At 35.7% G+C, this 23,002-nt stretch overlaps 1 protein-coding gene across 2 annotated transcripts in view; it reads left to right on the forward strand.

Annotated features, from left to right (window-relative positions):
* Root (ciliary rootlet coiled-coil, rootletin) overlaps nt 1–23,002 on the forward strand; it is an 84,317-nt gene that overhangs the window by 20,886 nt on the left and 40,429 nt on the right. Inside the window, exons 1-7 of one of the 2 annotated variants that reach the window (XM_089728197.1) lie at nt 10,778–10,922; nt 18,574–18,672; nt 18,770–18,955; nt 19,503–19,702; nt 20,352–20,517; nt 20,977–21,186; nt 21,700–21,867. In XM_089728197.1, the coding sequence (XP_089584323.1) occupies nt 18,794–18,955; nt 19,503–19,702; nt 20,352–20,517; nt 20,977–21,186; nt 21,700–21,867 (906 nt within the window). In that variant the 5' untranslated portion in view covers nt 10,778–10,922; nt 18,574–18,672; nt 18,770–18,793. Of the gene's footprint in view, nt 1–10,777; nt 10,923–18,573; nt 18,673–18,769; nt 18,956–19,502; nt 19,703–20,351; nt 20,518–20,976; nt 21,187–21,699; nt 21,868–23,002 lie in introns of those variants that run through there. The other variant, XM_089728196.1, reaches the window with a different exon arrangement.

Genomic DNA, 23,002 nt, shown 5'->3' on the forward strand with positions numbered 1-23,002 from the left:
AAACTATTTATGCAGTGTGTTGTAGTAAGTTAATAATTTTTATCTTTTTTTTGTGTGCCGCCAAATTTTGAAATCGTTAAATAAAGGGTGATTTTTTAATAGCTATAGGAAATGATTTAAAAAAAAACCACATAAAATTCAGAAAAAATCATGAAATCTTTATTTGAATCAATAGTACGGTCCGTATAATTTAATGTTTGAAGATTATTTCATAAAAATGTTGACCACGGCTGTGCCTCAAACGGTCCATCCGCTTAGTTCAATTTTGACATACTCTTTCCAACATTTCGGCTGGTATCTCACGAATAAATGCTTCAATGTTGTCTTCCCATGCGTTGATCGAAGCGAGCTTGTCAGCACAGACATGAGCCTTAACATAGCCCCACAAAAAATAGTCTAAGGGCGTTAAATCCCACGATCTAGGCGACCAATTGACCGGTCCCAAACGTGAAATAAAAAAGTGGATCTTCCGTTAACTTTTCAAGAGCCCATTCACCAAAAATTCTACGTTGTGGTAGGTTTTTCGGCTTCAATTCTTGCACCAGCTGTATTTTGAAAGGCTTCACACCTAAATCCTTTCACTAAATTTTCCACGTTGTTGAGTAACAGAGGCCCAATTGCTGCGAACGTCGCCGAATCGATAATTGATGGTCATCGCTAACACTGGCCGATACAGCTGCGGTATTTTCTTCAGTTCGCACTGTACGTAAGCGTGATGGTGGTTTAATGTCCAACAATGTAAATTTGATGCGAAATTTAGTCACAATAGCTCGAATAGCCGCTTCAGTCGGTCGATTAAACTGACCATAAAATGGAAGAACCACGCGAGATGAACTTTCTTAACAGAGCACGCATTTGGCAATAAAATTTAATGAATTGTAAGCGTTGTTCGTTTGTAAGACGATTCATGGTTAAATTATATACTAAACTGAAGATGTTTGACAATAACACAAAACACGAAACATGCGTGAGCTTTCAAAATCAGTGTTGCGAAAAAGATAATAGCTAAAAAATCACCCTTATGTGCCGCAACAAAAAAAAGGTTGAGAATCACTGATCTAGAGAGTTACGTAGGTATTTAGTAGATGCTAAGGAATTATTCCTAACTCCTAAGGTACTTTATAAAAGTTATCTGTATAAAGTTTATAAGAACCAATAATGTATAATTTTGTTGACAAAAAGAGCACAGCTTTATTAAGCCTATGATTTATTTATTAGGTTGCACTAACAAAGTGATCATCAATACAAAACATTGACAAATTGACAAAAGTTCATGGCAGATGTCACCGCAATTATAGGTGCAATCGACAGTGCATTAACAACAAAAAAAATAAAAAAAATATATAACTAAGATTGATGACGATGATACATTCATTGGTGATTTCGGCAATAGCGACTTTTAGGCCCCCACGGTGTTTCCCAAGCGCTATGATATTATTATGTCCTTCGTCAGACGACGTTTGCGGAGAGTATACAGTGGTAGGCAGAGATTTCACTATGTTCCTAGCATTGCTGATGTCCATAAGCGACAGTAACTCATCATCAGTGTGCACAAGTTAACTCAAATTTGTATGGAGTTGGAACATCGTCCCTATGTTTGCCGCTAAGGCCGCTGTTCCAAACTCCATACAAATATGAGTTAACTTTTACGCGATCGAGAACGTTAAAAAACTCTCACTAAGCACACAGGAGGACCGTATACTCATCTGCCTACAAATCTGCAACAAATTATTCTATAAAGATAGCATTAAAATTAACCTTTTTGTTGTCTTGTACTAAATCAAACAGATTAGTTTGGATCATGTATGTATATTGTTTTTAAATAATTGATTGCTTGATTACATAAACAAACTAAGTACTGTCCTTTATTCAAACGAATAAAACAGCTTATGAAAAGTTTTTAATTATTAATCAATAATAAGGGAGATAAAACATTGTGATTTGCTCTACACAGTCAACAACCTTAACATTTTCGTAGTGTAGATATAAACAGTAATTACATTACGTTCGTAAAGAGAAACATGTATATTTTTCCACCTCAAAAGTAATTGACTGAATCCGACCTATAAGAATTGAAAAACCATGAGTACATAAAGTACGATATTATTATTATTATTTTTTTATTGCCTTTCTAGGCAGACGAGCATACGGCCCACCTGATGGTGAGTGGTTACCGTCGCCCATGGACCTCAGCAATGCCAAGGGCAGAGCCAAGCCGCTGCCTACCGCTTAATACTCTCCACAAGCCTCGTTTGAAGAAGGACATGTCATAGCGCTCGGGAAACTATATCTAAATTTATTACGAGAAAACAAACAGTTACGGAATGACAATAAAATCTCTTGTTTTAAACTTTCACGGCTATCTAAATTACACAAAATATTATTTAAATTTTGATCAGTTTCCGATATTATATTAGGGCGCTGATATAAGCGTCATGACCCCCTAGATTGAGTGGTAAGAAATGTGGAGGTCGTTAAATAAAAGTGTGTGGAACAAAATGTATACAGAGAGACAAAGATCAGTGAAGTATCAGCAGACAGAGTGTACGTAATATGAGCTGAAACATGCTTATGGAAAGTAACATAGCATACTTAAGCACTATTATATTTAAAAAAAATATGTTGTCTGTAAAGTCGATTTACTGACGATAGTTGAACGTGACAACGTCGAAAATACTGATGGAATGGTTTCATTTTTCAATTATCGCAATTATCGTTGCTATAAACAATTGACACCACATTCACTTTTCACTGAACTTCATACTTGACGAAAACATGCACGCCTCAGAGCGAGGTAACGCCGCATGTGTCGTGTTTTTTCGGGCGTGCAGCCGGCTCCATCGAATTATAAGACGTTGTCACGTCAATAATTGCGTATTCTTCTGATTGCCCTTAACCCACATTAGGTCCTTTTATCCTGCTGCATAGGGATTTTCCCACGAGTTTTACGACAGGCCGACTGCCCGTCATCAAACCTCCTTGGGTAAACGGCACTTATAACTTAAGAACCTATTTCAATTGTCCATGTTCACATTTTCAATACATTTTCACTAAATAACATTTTTTTTAAACTACACTCAATAGAGAAAAAATTAATTTTTTTTTTTTAATAATTTATAAATATAAATATTTAATAACAATCACGCCACGTTAACTGGTCCCGTGATAAGTTCGTAAAGAACTTGTGTTACAGGTACCAGATAACGGAAATAAATATAAGATTTTTATTATACACATACATAATAATGAATTTTATATACACCCATCACCCTGAAAAGACATTTATATTTATCATGCAAATATCTTCCCTTGGCGGGATTCGAACCCACGACCCCCTTGTGTAGTGACCATGTCACTTACCACTACACCAGACGGCCGTTAAAATGAAACTTGATTATATTTGATTATATTAATTTTGATTATGTTATATTTGGTTGGGAAATAATTCATTATTTCCCAACCAAATAGATTTTTCTTGCATGAAATGAAATTACTGTGATTTGGTCAGTCTTTCTACTATATTTGAACAAAATAACATTAAATAGCATTCGTGTTACACACGGACTCGTAGCAAATGCTAACAACATTACCGTTAATTCGTTTTGCTACTGTAAACTATTTAATCTATGTTTCTAATTGGACTCGATTTGACGTCATGATAATATTATTGAAGAAGTTATTATGTTCACTTTGGATTTTAGACAAAAAACTGTCGTGTTGTTCACAACATTTTCATTGTTTAATAACAATCAAGGCAACGCTAATGCTCAAGTTTAAACTAAAAATAAATAATAAACTTTTGGCGTTTTTTTTTTGCAATAGACATCTCATGGATCCTCAGAAAATGAAAAGAGTTGCAGACAAGTTTCTAAACAAAAAATAATGAATAAAGAGACAAAGTCGCTAATTTTGTTTCGGCGGTTCATCTCAAAGCTTGAAATTTTTTATATAAATTAAGATGCAATTTATCAATGAAATTTTTGCTTTGAATTCCGATGAGAGAGTTGAATTCTTTTTTTTTTCATTAATAAATTTTTAATCTATTGTAGCGATTATAATATACGATACGCCATACAGTTTAAGCCAGTTTACCAATGTTCTGATATTATCATTACACACCTGATGGCAACACTACACTGCTTATAAAAAAATATTTTGACAGCTGCTGTCATATACTTCTTCTAGACCGATTGTGTGTAGAGCGTGTCATCGTTATTCCTGTCCTTTTTTAAGTAAATCAATAAACTGCTATTGTAAAATATATTTTTTGGTTTTCATTAATCGCCCAAAGAAGGAATAATGTCCATACAAAGATCCCAACATCCAAAGGCTGTTTTGATTTTACCGTTATCATAAAAACAATGTCATTCTCTTTCTTTGCAGTGGATAAGATAACGACAAAGTTATACAAGTAAATGCATTTTTATCTCGAGGTGAACGTCAATTGCTGTGATGCTGTGAATACTAAAATTAATTATTTATAAGTGGCCCGGTAGCCGGCGCTGCTATTAAATTCCAGGATTTTTTTTATTTTATTTTAGTACAACATCATCAGGGAAGTTGCTAGTCCTAGTTACTAGCAGATATATGATTATGGATGCTTTTAAAAAAATTATAGACCGTGAACTTGCGCTTTAAGATTGTTAATTGCTGTTTCGTTTTTCATTTATTCTACACTAGCGACCCGCCCTCGCTTCGCTTCGGAAACTGTAATTTATTATTGATTTCTTCACTATTTAATGGATGTTATTATACATACTAGTGGTCCCGCAGTAGTCGAAATTCGACTATAATTAATTGGAATTGTAAGTTTCTGCACTATTATGATTGTATTTCATACTTCTATAATCACAAATTTCGCCAAGACTACACTATAAAAAATATTAACAAAGACTAACAATATTTAATCTATTCCCAATTTGACAACAGACGTCGAGAACAAAAATTTGCAATAAATAGTATGCATGCGTGTGTGCGTCAATATGATATGTAGTGTGTGTAATGTTTTCTTTATTGATTTAATGTATCTTTTATGCATTATTTTAAAAAAATATTAGCATTGTGCACTTCTTCTCTATATTCTCCATAAGTGTGGAAAATTTCATACTCCTCCGTCCGCGCAATTTTCGTAAAAAGGGATACAAAATTTTTCCATCACGTATTAATATATAGATAAACCTTCCTCTTCAATCACTCTATCTATTAAAAAAAACCTCATCAAAATCCGTTGCTTAGTTTTAAAGATTTAAGCATACCTACATAGGGATATAGGGACAGAGAAAGCGACTTTGTTTTATACTATGTGGTGATTATGCTTCGCGCTTCATATGGGAACCGAATTATTTAATGATAAAAACAATGTAAACAAGTCACACATGAACATTCATCCCCATACTAGGATTCTCTTGTGTATAGTGCGAGTTTTTTAACGTTCTCGATCGCGTAAAAGTTAACTCAAATTTGTATGGAGTTGAAACAGCGCCTCTAAGCGCCGTCCAGCGGCTAACGAAGGGAAGCTGTTGAGAAGGGAAACTGTTAACTACACTGTAATCACACTTATGTTCATGTCTTCCATGTTGAATGTGTAATAGATCCATATAACGTAGTGTAACCGTACAATTAGAATTAGATAATTAATTAGAGAATTAGATTATCTGTAACATTATTGGTGATAGGACGTCTTGTGAGTTCCCATAATGTTTTCTACTGAAATACTTCATAAAATGGAGACTCATATCTCAATGTGAATCCGAGAATAAACAGTGGCTACCTATATTCTTAGCAGTACGTCTTGAGATACAAGGTTTCAGAATAACAAAGAAGGAATTTTAGTAGGTCTCTAAGCCCCGTAATACTGTGTGCTCAGTGCGAGTTTTTTACCGTTCTCGATCGCGTAAAAGTTAACTCAAATTTGTATGGAGTCGGAACGTTTTCCTGCGTTTGATGTTAGAGACGCTGTTCCAACTCTATACAAATAAGTTACTCTTTATCGATCGCGATCGAGAAGTTAAAAAACTCGTATGTACTAAGCACACTTAGGGCGAATTTACATTACGAAATTAGTGGCATGAAATTAATTTCGTGACATTAGTTTTACCAACAGTTTCAGGTGTAATTTAATATTTTCGTAATGCATGCATTAATTTCATGAATGCAAATAAGTTTCGTGCCCTGCGCGATTTTTTGGTGAAATTGGTGTCATGCAACTAATTTCATAGTGTAGACGCGACGTTATCTACGACGCTTTCCTAAACGGGGGCTCCCCGTAACACAAACGAAATCGCAAGTCCGTTCAAAAATATATTTTTTTATTGCATAGTGGGTGGACGATCTCACGGCCCACCTCCTGTTAAGCGGTTATCGGAGCCCATGGACATCTACAAAGTAAATGCCGCCACCTACCTTGAGATATAAGTTCTAACGTCTCAGTATAGTTACAACGGCTGCCCCACCCTTCAAATCGAAACGCATTACTGCTTCACGGCAGAAATAGGCAGGGCGGTGGTACCTAACCGTGCGGACTCCCAAGAGGTCCTACTACTAGTAAATTTTTAAATAAATATTAAATTGTGAAGTAAAACAATAATTAGTTAGAATTACGTGTAGGCGGGATTAAATCATTTGTTTATTAACCAATGCCATCGTTTATCAACCGTTAATATTAGATATCGGTCATTGAACTATACGCACGTTGACGCAATCGATTAGTTTAGGATGAATTCACGATAAAGTTCCACTAAAAACATGATTGTATTTCTCAATAATTCCCTTTGACGTTTTTATTGCTTAGCTTTGCGTGTGCTTAGAAAGGTTGAGAGAAGACAAGGTTCAAAATCTTAAATTAAAAACCGATGAGCTGTTTTTTTGTCGATCGAAATAGGCAGAGTGGTTGATAACACATCATAGTTCATTTTAGAATTACACTGTCTGCTTTCCTCAATACATGCGATGTTGCTTCAAGCTAAAAAATACAGTGTGATCCATATATGATAGCGGTTAGCAAACTTGTCAATCAATAGAGCCAAATATTGAGATAACACAAAATTGGAATTTGTCCCATGAATCATTTTTTTAACATATATTTTTATAGGTTTGTGTTTCAAAAATGTTTACTTCGTCTCTTTCTAGCTAAGATAATAAGTATTATTCCGTGTATGAACAAACATTTCGCGGAAGAGCCGTTGTTGAGGAGTCAAGAGTCGCATCAGTGAGTCGCGTTTCCGATCCGGTGGTAGATTCTGCGAAGGTCTGCGATTCTTTTCGGTAGGCAGCGGCTTGACTCTGCCCCTGGCATTGCTGAAGTCCATGGGCGACGGTAACCACTCACCATCAGGTGGGCCGTATGCTCGTCTGCCTACAAGGGCAATAAAAAAAAAAGAAGGTCTATTCATGCTAGGGCTACTGTTAGCAAACTCGTCAGGTTAGAGCCCCGTGAGTTCACCTACTCGCTGGCGAAACTGGCATAACCACCCGAGGCTAACAGCGTAGGTAGAATGTTTTTTATCTATGACGTAATCTATAAAAACAAATGTATATTTTCTAATTGTCAATTATGATTCTACGAATTATAAATAAAATTACTTTTACAGTTTAAAATACAGGTTTGGTGGTCAAGAACGACACGAGAGGAAACCCTCATTTATCCTCATGTATTCGAAGCATCGGAAGAGTAAAAATGAAAGAAACATAGACAACATACTCGATCATTTTAGTAAATCTTAATGTCTACAATTAATTACGTAAACTTAATAATAAGAACTAGTTTACACTAACTCAAATTAAAAAACAAATAAAATACATTTTAGTATTAAAGACTTAAGTCTGTATTGAGGATCAACGACAGAGGCGGCTTCACCTATGGTGCAGGGTGTGGGATCTGACAGCGGTGTTAGGGGGCGCCGCGGCGCCGGTCTCGGCACTTTCGATGAACCTGTGTGCTTACAGCGAGTTTTTTAACGTTCTCGATAGCGTAAAAGTTAACTCCATACAGTTGGATAAGCGCCCCTAGCGGCGAACGTAGACAAACATCTAATCTAATTTGAATTTTTTCAGTGGTGGTAGGACCTCTTGGGAGTCCGCACGGGTAGGTACCACCACCCCGCCTATTTCTGCCGTGAAGCAGTAATACGTTTCGGTTTGAAGGGTGGGGCAGCCGTTGTAGCTATAATGAGACCTTAGAACTTATATCTCGAGGTGGGTGGCGCATTTACATTGTAGATGTCTATGGGCTCCAGTAACCACTTAACACCAGGTGGGCTGTGAGCTCGTCCATTCATCTAAGCAATAAAAAAAAAAAAAAAAACAATTCTCAAATATAATTTGAAAAAATATTTCAGTGTCAGATAGCTCCTTTATTGAGGAAGACTATAATATATAAGACCAATACGAGCGGAGCACCAATAAAGAATGTTTCAAAATCGCGGTATTTTTTTCCTTTTGAGAGCTTCCGCTGCGTGCGCTGCGGAAACAGTTAAAGTTTCGCTAAAATAATGTATGACAAGACAAAAGATTATATTATTCAAAAATATTTTCCTTTTTTGCGTAAATGAAGAGGCGGGTAAAAATTAGCGTTACGCCAAAGTAACTTTTTCACACGAACGAAATCGCGGGCAAAAGCTAATGTTATATAAAATGCCAAAGGCGCAGGCGAAACTGCGAGTGATGAGGTAGTAAGAATATTAAACTGGATAGCATAAAAATGTGATTGTTTTTTTATGACCTTATTTTATTTATATTTGATTTCATAACATCACTGTAAAGCTGACTTGGTACCATTAATAAATGCAAGATGATATTTTTCTTTTACGATAATTACTATAGAACATGAACGGATTTAAATACCGCTTTCTATTCTAAGTCCATTGTGAATGCACCTTTAATGGAGACACGATTCTGTTTCTTGCTAATGTTATCTTGTTGCTTAGGAATTTTCAGCCCTTTACGATAAACGCTTGGTAGCATTACGATCGCAAAGCGAATCTACAACGTGAATTATAGGTCATTCAACTGTTTATCTGATTTTCCAAGTTCCGAACAACAACATTCGGACCGTCGGTCTGACGAGCAATTTCACCTGCTCGGTGGAAGATCTTCTCTTTGTCGTATACTTACAAGTATAAATGGTAGTAGGACTGGTGGTAGGACCTCTTGTGAGTCCGCACGGGTAGGTACCGCCGCCCCGCCTATTTCTGCCGTGAAGCAGTAATGCGTTTCAGCTTGAAGGGTGGGGCAGCCGTTGTAACTATACTGATACCTTAGAACTTATATCTCAAGGTGTGTGGCGCATTTACGTTGTAGATGTCTATGGGTTCCAGTAACCACTTAGCACCAGGTGGGCTGTGAGCTCGTCCAAACATCTAGGCCCAAAAAAAAAAAAAATGTTAGGTATCACAAAATTTGAATTCATGTGACTACTAATGAGTATTAGCTATGAGCATAGAGTAATGGTAAATAAGTAAATAAAAATGAAAACAAACAGGTTGTCCGTGACGGAATCACGACTTGATGTTAACTGGTTACCCGAGCCCATGGACATCACAAACATGTGAAGTAAGTTATGCATGAGCACCACCCTTCTAAACGCAATGCACAATAAGTTAACAACGCGCTATTTCCGATGTTATTTTATAACTTTTATTAAAATTATTACAGGATGAAAGGTCCTTTTAGGTACCTCTGACAGTAACTAAGTAACTTAAACGTAAAAGCATTACAAACAAACACACCGGGGTTATTAGATTTACATCGATAAGGATATGCGTCATGATAATCGTCTTATCTGACTACTCCTCGAATCCTGACCACACAGGATACAGTCACCGTCGACGCCCTAGACACGTTCTTACGGATCCATCAGATCCGATAACCCTTGCATTAGACGCCTTTAGCTCTAACACTAGGCTTAGGGACCCCGGTAACGATATCGTCGAACTCTGCAAATAGTTCGACGTGCAACCTAACCTAAACATCAGCCCGCTGAGTTTCTTGCCGGATCTTCTTAGCGGATTGCGATTCCGATCCGGTAGTCAATTTATTCGCGAAGCAGTTACTCTTGAGATGTTAGTGTCCTTGGGAGGCCCTCGGTAGCTGTTAGCAAATCCCATCTCTCCTGGCTGAGCCCTTGCTCGCCCGCCTGTCCTGGTGAAACTGGAAAGCCTCCAGGCCACCAGTAATCCCTCAATTATAACAAAAGGTTATTATATTAATACAGATCCACATATTACCCGCGTCTTCACCTGCGTGGTTAAGGAATATCGTCAGTGTCATTTTCCGTGGGTATGAGATGTTTTTTCGAGATTAAAAGTAGCATAAGTCAATCACATGACCTAAAACTATCATTTAAAAAAAATCATGTCTAGCCGTTTGTTCTTTTCGACGTGAAAAAAAGGACAAACACATTTTCAAATTTACAATAATAAAATTTTGTAATTGATCATATTCTAAGCACGGACATTGTTATATGTAGATTACACATTGGTTACACCATTGATGTGGGTTTTTATATATCAATGGATTACACACAGATTACAGTTTGGAAAGAGCTATATTGAAGTGTTCCGGCTTAAAAAAATAGGTTAGTTATTGGGTAGAAATATTTGATGCGTTTCAGCTTCTGCCTTAAATCGTATCACGGCTTAAATATTGTGGTCCCGAATCCACATAAGGCCCGTATCGATATCCGTAATTTCACATTTTTGATTCGTTGCAAGGTAAAAAGTAGTGAGTCATGATTGTGAATCAATAAAAATAGGGTGATATCGTACTCTTTATCAATGATAGTACCTCACTACTGTTTACATGTTTCAACGGTGGGGGGTGCGCGTTCAAGCGAAACGTAAAAATTAAGCTACCCTGTCGGAAAAAAAGTGAATTTTTAAGCACTTCACCAACTTTTGTTTTCGAAAGCACACGTATGGGAACAGGTACGGAACAACATTTTTATTCACTAATAGCTCATAGGTTGCTATAATTTGATATAAGGCGTTGCTAATTAAAGTTGAGATTTCTTTCACTACCTACATAGTTGTTCATGTCTAGTCAAAATGACGTACTTATTTAATTATTTGAAAATCAATAAATTTAATTCGACATGACAAAGGAGTTATCTATTTAATTATTTTTTTGTAATTTAGCGTGTAACGTTTTGTAATTTTACACATTATAACATTATTTTGCGCTTTATTAGTTTCTTGAAAGGGAGATAGCCGTCGTTCCAATACCTAATTTGACTCCCCGTGTCAAGTTATGAACTTGAATGCGCATTCACGCTGAATGATATCTAAAGGATTTGTTAAAAATTGGTCAGAAAAAAAGCTTTATAATGTATTTGTCGAAAAAAATTAATTTCTTTTTTGCGAATATACTTTCTTGCATAGTGTTTAAGCAAAGTTTACATTGATTGCGTTGCTAGGATACCATTGTAATATCAATTCTAGTAGAGGTGCATTTCGTGTGACACTATGATTCGTCATGATATATATTAAGTGTATAATCTATGGTCATGATTGATAGGTAAGTTAATTCTAGATACATAGGTCTAAAATAATTCGAAAATAAATAAAATCAAATAATTTGCACATAATTTTCTGAACATAGTCCAAGTTATTTTCGTTTTAATTTAGTTTTGAGGTTGTTGACCCGCGACCATGACCTATAGTCGGATTTTTTATTAGACGCATAGACCTATATAGTAGGGACACGACATATTGTTCTATACGTACAATTGCTTATATAAATAGCACCCATTTTGAAGGCACATACATCAACACATATCTATCTCGTTCTTACTCACCACTTTAACTCGCAGGAAAACAATATAACAGTATTTCAGTGCGTACATAAAATGAAACATGAATATACGTAAATGTCTCCGTCTCCGTCTAATGAGGCCGAAAATCCGCCATGTTTAGCGCGCCAAATGTCATTGTCACGTCAGTTCGGCCGTCTGTTTTGGGTTGTACATTATTTATTGACTTTGATATCGATTTAATATGATTGCTTATATAAAATTTCTTATTTTATCATGCTTAAAACATACAAAAATAATAATTAAAACATATTTTATAGGATCTCAAGAAAGTCGTCGGAACTATTTAAATAAAATAGTTTTATAACACTATTGTCAACTCGTTAAATATTTAATAATTAAGTGATTTTAGAGAGGAAGTCACAAGGAATGTTTGTAATTTTATTAACGAATAAATGTTCTGTAGGTGTTTTTTTTATCAGGCGGTCCCTTGATAAGTTTAAAAGGAGAAACCCCATTTTGGGCCTAAGCGTTACACGAATGGAATATGTACCAAAAAATTCGTCTATTTTGCTTGATTAACCTATTGAAATCTTAGCTTCATTGACAATGGCCAAGTGTAGAAAATAAGTTGAATTCAATTTTTTGTTTGAAACAATCTTTGTAAACATCTGCATCACTTATTTCAATATACGTAACTAGCTCCACAAACGTGCGGATTAGAATTAGAGCATCCATAAAATAGGATCGATTTAGTGGAAATCGAGTGTAAAAAATAATTAATACTCTTTTGCTTTAGGATAAATGACTGTTTTTATAGGTATTTTAATCAATGTAAATAGAGTATGACCATAGAATCGTGACACAACTACTTACAATGACGGCAATTCAAAATATCTACAACTGACAACATTAAATATAGCATGAAAGGGTAGTTTTCCATTTTTATATTAATATGACTATGCCATAGAAAAACACAAATGTATCAAATAGTGTTATGTTATCTTTAATGTTGCCAACTGAAGATATTTTGGATTGCCGCTATTTAGTTGTGCCATGATTCGCTGGCCAGACTATAAACTTAATCTCATTGAATAACGTAACGTAAAGCTCCAAAATCTACTAACAAAAATCGTTAAAAGAAATAAATAACTGTGCCATTTAGTTATGACACGAAATCATATCGGCAACTGCGGCAATTCAAAATATTTTCAACTGGCAATCTTAAATATAACATGAAAAAGTCGATTTGTTACTTTGAGTTTTTCTATGGTGTAGTTACATTAATAATTTTACTGGTGGTAGGATCTCTTGTGAGTCCGCGCCTCCCGCCCGCCTATTTTTGCCGTAAAGCAGTAATGCGTTTCGGTTTGAAGGGCGGGGCAGCCGTTGTAACTATACTGAGACCTTAGAACTTATATCTCAAGGTGGGTGGCGCATATACGTCGTAGATGTCTATGAGCTCCAGTAACCACTTAACATCAGGTGGGCTGTGAGCTCGTCGATGGGTATCTAAGCAATAAAAAATAAAAATAAAAAAGGCATGAAATAAAATGAAATGAAATGTGATGAGATAATATGGGAGCACGTAATGATTTATATTTTATATAAAAAAGTTATCATATAAATATAGTTTTTCATATAAAAAAGTTTTCATTAAAATTAAAACAAGACTGACCTAAAGGTCTTAGTTACCAGGTCATAAAATCCCTTAAAAAAATCATTTCGTGCGCAGCGCGTTTCGCATTATGTTGTTTTTAATTTTTGGCTTTCGTTCGTTTTCGTAAACAACCTAACGCGCGATTTCTCGTAACAGGTTCCATTTTTATTTTAAAGCAACCTGTTGCTGCAACAGGTTTCGTAAAAAAATACTCATCTTTAGTAGGAAACAGCCTCAAAAATATCGTTTTTATTAAAATATCTCGAACAATAAACATAACCTAAAATGTAAACATTGTCTGATTTTACCAATTTGGCCATTGCTGGGAGACCTGAAAATTGGGCTCATGAAACCTTCTTAGGTATTGTAACTTGTGCCCAAATTCTAGCACTGTAACGCCAGGCCCAAGTTTGTATGGATTTCGGGTTTGTCCTTTGAATCACTCTCAAGTGAGAGTGATTCAAATGGTGCGGCGTACCTTCCTTGAGGTGCGCTGCGGTAGTGTGTTACGGACTTTAGAGTCAGCAAAACAATTAAAACAGATTGTAATAGTCTAAGAAAAACACGTACTCAAAATACGATAACATTCAGCATGCTAGAAATGGGCAGATGGCACTGTACTACGCCATATCTTTATGTTTTGCGGCAAACGACAACTTTATAAAATCAGTGTAGCAAATTTTAAAAATCGTCATATTGTTTACTTGGCAAATTTGAAGCACGAACTCGTCTTAGATTTCACATAATATCTAAATCACATCATCTTTGTACATAACAATATACTTACTTCCTATTATAGTATAAATTCTACAAATACATTCACTCAACAATATTTAAAATAAAATGAGCCAAGAACGTTTATCGATAAAACCTACTAACATTAAAATTTTCTGGGCAGCACTAAAACCGCCATGTTTTGTGCATAGACCTATATAGTAGGGACACGACATATTGTTCTATACGTACAATTGCTTATATAAATAGCACCCATTTTGAAGGCACATACATAAACATATATCTATCTCGTTCTTACTCAGCACTTTAACTCGCAGGAAAACAATATAACAGTATTTCAGTGCGTACATAAAATGAAACATGAATATACGTAAATGTCTCCGTCTCCGTCTAATGAGGCCGAAAATCCGCCATGTTTAGCGCGCCAAATGTCATTGTCACGTCAGTTCGGCCGTCTGTTTTGGGTTGTACATTATTTATTGACTTTGATATCGATTTAATATGATGGCTTATATAAAATTTCTTATTTTATCATGCTTAAAACATACAAAAATAATAATTAAAACGTATTTTATAGGATCTCAAGAAAGTCGATGCCCTAAAACTATTATCTATATGTATTTAAATTCATTATGGAGCCCTCATCCGAAAAATCCATTTTTCGGTCGGAATCTATTGATCATGACACTAATCATAAATACCACTTTAAAATATGTCATCAAAACATATTTAGACATTCTGCTTAGATATTTCAGGAAAAAGGCTACCGACAAAATCTCTTCGGAGCTATTTAAATAAAATAGTTTTATTCCGCAGTGAGTAAAACACTATTGTCAACTCGTTAAATATTTAATAATTAAGTGATTTTAGAGAGGAAGTCACAAGGAATGACGTTTGTAATTTTATTAACGAATAAATGTTCTGTAGGTGTTTTTTTTTATCAGGCGGTCCCTTGATAAGTTTAAAATTTGAATCACTCTCAAGTAAGAGTGATTCAAATGGTGCGGCGTACCTTCCTTGAGGTGCGCTGCGGTGTGTGTTACGGACTTTAGAGTCAGCAAAACAATTAAAATAGATTGTAATAGTCTAAGAAAAACACGTACTCAAAATACGATAACATTCAGCATGCTAGAAATGGGCAGATGGCACTGTACTACGCCATATGTTTATGTTTTGCGGCAAATGACAACTTTATAAAATCAGTGTAGCAAATTTTAAAAATCGTCATATCTTTTACTTGGCAAATTTGAAGCACATACTCGTCTTAGATTTTACATAATATCTAAATCACATCATCTTTGCACATAACAATATACTTACTTCCTATTATAGTATAAATTCTACAAATACATTCACTCAACAATATTTAAAATAAAATGAGCCAAGAACGTTTATCGATAAAACCTACTAACATTAAAATCTTCTGGGCAGCACTAAAACCGCCATGTTTTGTGGCCAGATGACATCACAGTGGCACGAATTTTTGGATGACGTTTCATTTCCATAGGTTTCCTACTTCAGTGATTAGACGAAGTAAACTGACGTTTACTGTGTTGTCAGTTTTTGATGAAATAAAAATAGTGTTGTGACAAAGTGAACGATTGAAAAAACTCCTGAATTAATGAAATTGCCTCGATTGTCTAGTGAATAGTTAGTGTGCCGAACTGCCGATATCGGGCACGGGGTTCGAATTTTAGCCGTGTTTTGTACATACCAACGAGTTTTCGACGAAACATTATGTTCCTATGGTATCTACCTGTACTAAATACCAAGTGTTTTAAACATTAAGAAAAACATTGCGAGGAAGTTTGTAAGACTGTCCTATTTCCAATGCATCATATAGTTGAAACTATAGATGTATAAAATATAACAATTATAGGTACATAGGTAATGAAAATAAAAAAAACTGATTGTAGTTACATACTACTAGTAACATATTATTATATTGGATCACTTTAATACAATTTTATTGTAAAATATAAATAATATTCTTTTATAGTTTGAAATTAATGATTAACTCTTCACACTCATTGTTCATTTATGTGATTGAACGAGAACTGAACGCATCACTATTACTTTAAATATAGCAACATTATTTCACAAAGTGACATTAGCTACTGTCAGCTGGCTTCGTCTAATTAAAAATCAGACTATAGACCGCCTTGAAATCATAGACCTATATAGTAGGGACACGACATATTGTTCTATACGTACAATTGCTTATATAAATAGCACCCATTTTGAAGGCACATACATAAACATATATCTATCTCGTTCTTACTCAGCACTTTAACTCGCAGGAAAACAATATAACAGTATCTCAGTGCGTACATAAAATGAAACATGAATATACGTAAATATCTCCGTCTCCGTCGAATGAGGCCGAAAATCCGCCATGTTTAGCGCGCCAAATGTCATTGTCACGTCAGTTCGGCCGTCTGTTTTGGGTTGTACATTATTTATTGACTTTGATATCGATTTAATATGATTGATTATATAAAATTTCATAATTTATCATGCTTAAAACATACAAAAATAATAATTAAAACGTATTTTATAGGATCTCAAGAAAGTCGATGCCCTAAAACTATTATCTATATGTATTTAAATTCATTATGGAGCCCTCATCCGAAAAATCCATTTTTCGGTCGGAATCTATTGATCATGACACTAATCATAAATACCACTTTAAAATATGTCATCAAAACATATAACAATACAAAACATATAACAATACAGAATATACAAAACATTCTGTTTAGATATTTCGGGAAAAAGGCTACCGACAAAATCTCTTCGGAACTATTTAAATAAAATAGTTTTATTCCGCCGTGAGTAAAACACTATTGTAAATTTGTTAAATATTTAATAATTAAGTGACTTTAGAGAGGAAGTCACAAGGAATGACGTTTGTAATTAATGAATAAATGTTCTGTAGGTGTTTTTTTTTTCACGCCGTCCCTTGATAAGTTTAAAATTTGAATCACTCTCAAGCGAAAGTGATTCAAATGGTGCGGCGCACCTTCCTTGGGGTGCGCTGCGGTAGTATGTTACGGACTTTAGAGTCAGCAAAACAATTAAAATAGATTGTAATAGTCTAAGAAAAACACGTACTCAAAATACGATAACATTTAGCATGCTAGAAATGGGCTGATGGCTTTGAACTACGCCATATCTTTATGTTTTGCGACAAACGACAACTTTATAAAGTCAGTGTAGCAACTTTTAAAAATCATCATATCGTTTACTTGGCAAATTCGAAGGACGAACTTGTCTTAGATTTCACCCATCTAAATCATATCATATTTGCACATAACAATATACCTACTTACTTCCCATTAAAGTATAAATTCTACAAATAAATAATACTCAACAATATTTAAAATAAAATGAGCCAAGAACGTTTATCGATAAAACCTGATAACATTGAAATCTTTTGTACAGCACTAAAGCCGCCATGTTTTGTGGCCAGATGACGTCACAGTGGCACGAAATTTTTGTTGACGTTTCATTTCCATAGGTTTCCTACTTCATTGCTTGAAATAGCTTGATGCTTCAGTTAAATTTTGAATTTCATTTGATTAAGATTTTTTGTTTATCTTTTTACTTTTTTAATGTTTTTGACGACTCGTAATTTGTGTACACATAAGCGTTGTTTATTTGTAAAAGCCATTTCTATTCTGGCGCTATGACTATTTTCGATTAAATATTTACAGCCCAATTTTGTTAGAATTAATATTGAAAACGCAAGCATTGAATGCACCTATTTAAACCTATACCTATTTAAGTGTTTTGAATGAATCTAACATAAGTATTATGTGCCTATTAAAATTGTGATCTTATCCTCTTTTCTGTGTTTCTATGTTGACGTATAAACATTTCAAAAGTACGGTACTTAAGCCTTCTTCGGCAGTTGTTGACAAACCCCGTTCTCCCAAAAAAGATAATGCCCCTATCGCGTTGCTTAGGGTGGGGCTCGATCCACTAACGGTGCTTTTAGGTACCTCAAGCACCGGTTATCGTTCTCGTCGAACCCGTTACTTGCGACGAAGGGCTCGACGAGTAAATTAACCCACAGACACAGCCTACTGAGTTTCTCGGTGGATCATCTCAGTAGGTCGCGTTTCCGATCCGGTTGTAGATTCTGCGAAGCACGGCTCTTGCTAGGGTTCGTGTTAGCAACGTCATCAGGTTTGAGCCCCGTGAGCTCACCTACTAGTTAAGGTTATGCTGAAATAGCCTCTCAAGGCTATCAGCTTAGGTAGGAAAAAAAATGGTGTGGGGATTCTCGCTCTTACAAATTTTTTAGTCACGAGTCCCTAATCCAGCTTGAGAAGTCATTTTTGGTATTAGAATATAGCCTAAATTTATATACAATTAATAATAAACATTGAACAAATCATCACAATTGTAACATTTTGTTTTGTTTTAGTTGTCAACAAAAGAAGGCTTAACTACTCCGCGGAGTGCTCGCGCTCCCGTCGGAAGGCGGACTCCAAGTATTCTTCCCCATCAACGCTTGAAGAAGGAGGTATTTAAGACTTTATTTCAAAATTATAACACATGAGTATTAAATTTGTGTAGGTAGTGTATTGTATTGTATTCTAAACTAAAATGATTTACTTCAGAAAAATCTTGAAAGTCCGCCGGAAATGGATTCTCCAGCGGGCAGCGTTGGTAGTGACTTGAGACGTCAGAATGAAGAGCTTCGTGCACGTCTTGCTGGAGAAGCGGCAGATCATAAGCGTCGTCTCGACGCGTATCGTCGCGCTCAGCAAGGCCAAGCTGCATTAGTATCGAGACTGCAAGCTAAAGTAATTTCTTCTAAACAAATTTAATATGATATATTATTTCTGATTGGGCAACATAGAGCTGTATGGTCTTAGCACAAATACTGAATACGACAGATGAATGAGATAAAAACTCTTTCAAATGACGGTAAAGGTCTGATATGATCACTGGTAGACTGTGTACAGGATTTAGATTGCAAATTGGTTTATTCTCTTATGATTGCATCCGGCTTAAACTTTTAATAACCACCACTTAGCCTCTGAAAGCGATATGATATGAAAGAATATCGTTGGACGTGGCTTCGTAAGTTCTTATAATGAACTTCCAATAATTTCTCATAATTTACTGAGAGCTCAGTTGATTTTATTATTATTTTTATTATGACATGTAGCTTCGGTCTTAATTATAAGAGATTGGTCTGTGTGGGTAATGTTTCCTTTGCACAATAGAAGAATCAAAATGAAACAAACAAAAAAATCAAAATAAACAAATCTAAAATGTTTTTAAAAGTAAAAAAAAAGTTTTCACTTTGCAATAAATTCTATTTACGCATTTCGTTTGGTGCGTTAGGTTTTGCAGTACAAGCAACGATGTGCGGAGCTCGAAAGTCACATGCTGGAAACACCCCGAAGCGAGGGTTATCGCACCAGCACGGCGCTGCAGCCGGCCGCTCTTCCCGCACCGTCGCCGCCTTCCACTGATTCGCGCAGGGATGAACGCATTAATGACTTGGAGACTGCTCTGCGTCGACTGGACGAGGAGAAACGCAAGTGCGTATTCCGGAGTAGCTGTAGTACTAAAATACTAGTGAAAACCTGTGCTTTTGTACCTAGTGCTTAGTGTTTGTCAGAAATAAATGAAGAACTAGGGATATTAATCAAAGTGCTAAATTAAATTTATCATCAAATAAATCAAGTACAGAATGGAAAAATAGGGCGTGTTGTAGTGACCCCGTATGATGGGAAGATTAAATTTAAACAAATTATAAGTTTCTGTAAAACCCACTTTATTGCTTAGGTGAGTGGACGGACGGGTTCATGCTAGAATTGCTAGAACACTACTTCTATATTGACAAAGCTAATCACCACCTCGTTGCTCTGGTCGTTAGTAAACTTAACTTAACAGTACTCTGAGGTTCGTGTTAAATTGCTGGTTAGAGCAGTATTGTGATAAAAATATTTTTTATTCCTTCGAGTGTCTTATTCTGTTACATGAAAAAAATGGAAGGTTAGGGCTATTGTGTCTTTAACAAATTTGATACAGTTTATAGTAACCTGAATAGATCTGATGGGGCTGAGAGCTTTGCCAGATGACAGATACTATATTTGGTAACTGAGACGAAAAAGCAGTTGGTTTTTATTATCCTTGTTTGTAACATATCAGTAAAATTCAGTGTGTAAGTATTTCAATTGTTTCTAGGTGTGAGAAGTTGGTAGCCCAGAATAATTTACTCCGAGACCAACTGGAGGAGTCTCATCAGCTAAATGAAGCTCTGACAGGTGACTTGCAGAAACTGACCAATGATTGGGAGGCTCTGAGAGACGAGATGGCAGTCAAGGAGGATGAATGGAAAGATGAAGAACAGGTATTATAAGATTTTAATGATTTTTATTGTACTTAGTACAAGGTGGGCTGTGAGCTTGTTCATCTTTCTAACCAATAAAAAACCCATGATCTAACCCTTTAAAGCAGCATGCCTTACAGTTCTGAAGTATAAATAGGCAGGATGGTGGTATCTACCCATGAAGGCAAGACATCCTATCACGTTGCTAAAAAAATGTTTGAATAAAATCTGTAATTGTACTTTTGTTAAATTAACAGTAAAACTAGACTGTGTTTCACAATATCATCCATGATAATCTTGATACTTGAACGAAAAACTAATCAAATATATGACCTGAGCACCAATGTTCTAATGTTCGTTGTAGGCTTCGAGCCAGTTTTCAATCAGTTAGAGTCCGTTTTGAAGATGAGAGATGACCCTAATCTGAGGGCATCGTTGTTGGTTTGCTTATTAAATAATTAATCAATGTTATATTTGCAGGCTTTCAATGACTACTATTCCAGTGAGCATAACCGTCTGCTAAGTCTGTGGCGCGAGGTGGTGTCTGTGAAGCGTTTCTTCTCCGAGCTGCAGTCCAACACGGAACGAGATTTGTATCGAGTCAAGAACGACTTTGACTCATCTGTTAGGGAGCTTGTTGGATCATTGAGTGGATATGCTATCAATGCATTTGCAGCTCAAGGAAGTAAGGTACGAAATTTTGTGTAATAGTTACCATTGAAAATTTTAGCCTGCTAAAGAATATACCTCATTTTGTATCATACATTACTTATTTATAGCACCATCTTACCCATTTTTATTAGTAAAGAGTTACATGTACTACGTTACTAGGAAAGATTGACTGTTAAACAACAAACTAACAGGTAAGTGAGTTTGTTTGTCTTTGTTTCACGTTGAAGTGAAGCAATGGATGGCCATTTTTTTTCAAGTGATATATTTAGGTCGGAATACTCCAACAGGAAATGAAGTAATTTTATCATAACAATTGATTTTGTCCTTCTTTCATGTGAAATGGAAGCAAGGCTTGAGTTCAATGGACTTGGATAAAATGTAATCTTGGGAATTATTCCCTTTTATTATTTCCTTTTATGCTGGGGAAGCCGCGGGTGGAAACTAGTACTATATAAAAATGTTCATTGAGGTTATTCACATAGCATCTTCAGTCTTTTATATGTAATTGATTGTTGTGTTCTGATCTTGAAGAGCGAACCTCAGGCTTCAGTCGTGAGTTCGACCGCGCCAGACGTTGGAACAGTCGAAACGTTACGAGTGGAGCTCCGGGAGGTGGCCGCGCAGCGTGAGCACGCCGTGGCTGAGCTGCGGGAGCGAGACGCCCGGATACAACGTTTGCTTTCTGAACTGCAAGGATTGGTACGCCCAGAATTGTATCTGTTTTTAATAGCCAACCGGCTATGGAATGAGCTCCCCTCCACGGTGTTTCCCGAGCGCTATTACATGTCCTTCTTCAAACGAGGCTTATGGAGAGTATTAAATGGTAGGCCGCGACTTGGCTCTGCCCCTAGTATTGCTGACATCCATGAGTGACGGTAACCACTCACCATCAGGTGGGCCGTATGCTCGTCTGCCTATAGGGCAATAAAAAAAAACGCGTTTATTAGCTTCAGACTACGTACGTTAGTATGTAACGGAATAGTTGAACATGATTTTGACCCCCTTCAGAACATCGGATTAACTCGAAATTTAGTATACTTATGAAGGACCGATGACAATTCAATATCAAAAAAAAAAAAAATTTTGAAAAAATTGAAATTCAAGTAAAAACTGAAAAATAAATAATACTTAAAAAAAACTAACGAAATACGCCTTTATAGAAAATCCAACTAAAAAATAGAAAATAAATTTTAATAAATTTGAATTAAAGAGTGTAAAAAAAAAATTATTTTATTGTAAAAAAAGCATGGGGTGCATGGTATTAGTAGTTATAAATATTTTATGAACAGATATGAGTAGAAGGGTTATTTTGATAATATCCTGAAAAGCACCCCACGCTTTTTTTTACAATAAAATCATTTTTCTTACACTATTTTTAATTCAAATTTATTAAGATTTATTTTCGGTTTTTAGTGAGATTTTCTATAAAAGCGTATTTTTTTTAGTTTTTTACACTATTATTTATTATTATCATAAGGCTATAAGGTAAATAGGGGTGGCGGATGTGAAATGGATTTGCGTTGGATACTTAAGCAAGGCGAAAAGATAACATATGGAGTAGAATGGTGACAGAATAGTGGTTAAGATTAGGTCGTAAGGTATCGATCCGACCGTAAGGTGGTACGGTGTAACGATGACATAGTCAGGCGGAGAGGACGTGGATGAAAATGGTGGGAGAGGCATTGAAAGAGGAACTCTATGCTCTGAAGCAGGTATCCAAGGGCTGAAGATGAATGAATGAATCATAATATGGATATCATCATGCTGCATAGAGATTTGGCATGAGTTCTACTAAGGGTTGATTCCTTGGGTTATATCACCTATATAGGGATGG

Source organism: Bombyx mandarina, chromosome 06, assembly GCF_030267445.1.
Source record: "Bombyx mandarina strain Sakado chromosome 06, ASM3026744v2".
In the NCBI taxonomy this organism is placed as follows: domain Eukaryota; kingdom Metazoa; phylum Arthropoda; class Insecta; order Lepidoptera; family Bombycidae; genus Bombyx; species Bombyx mandarina.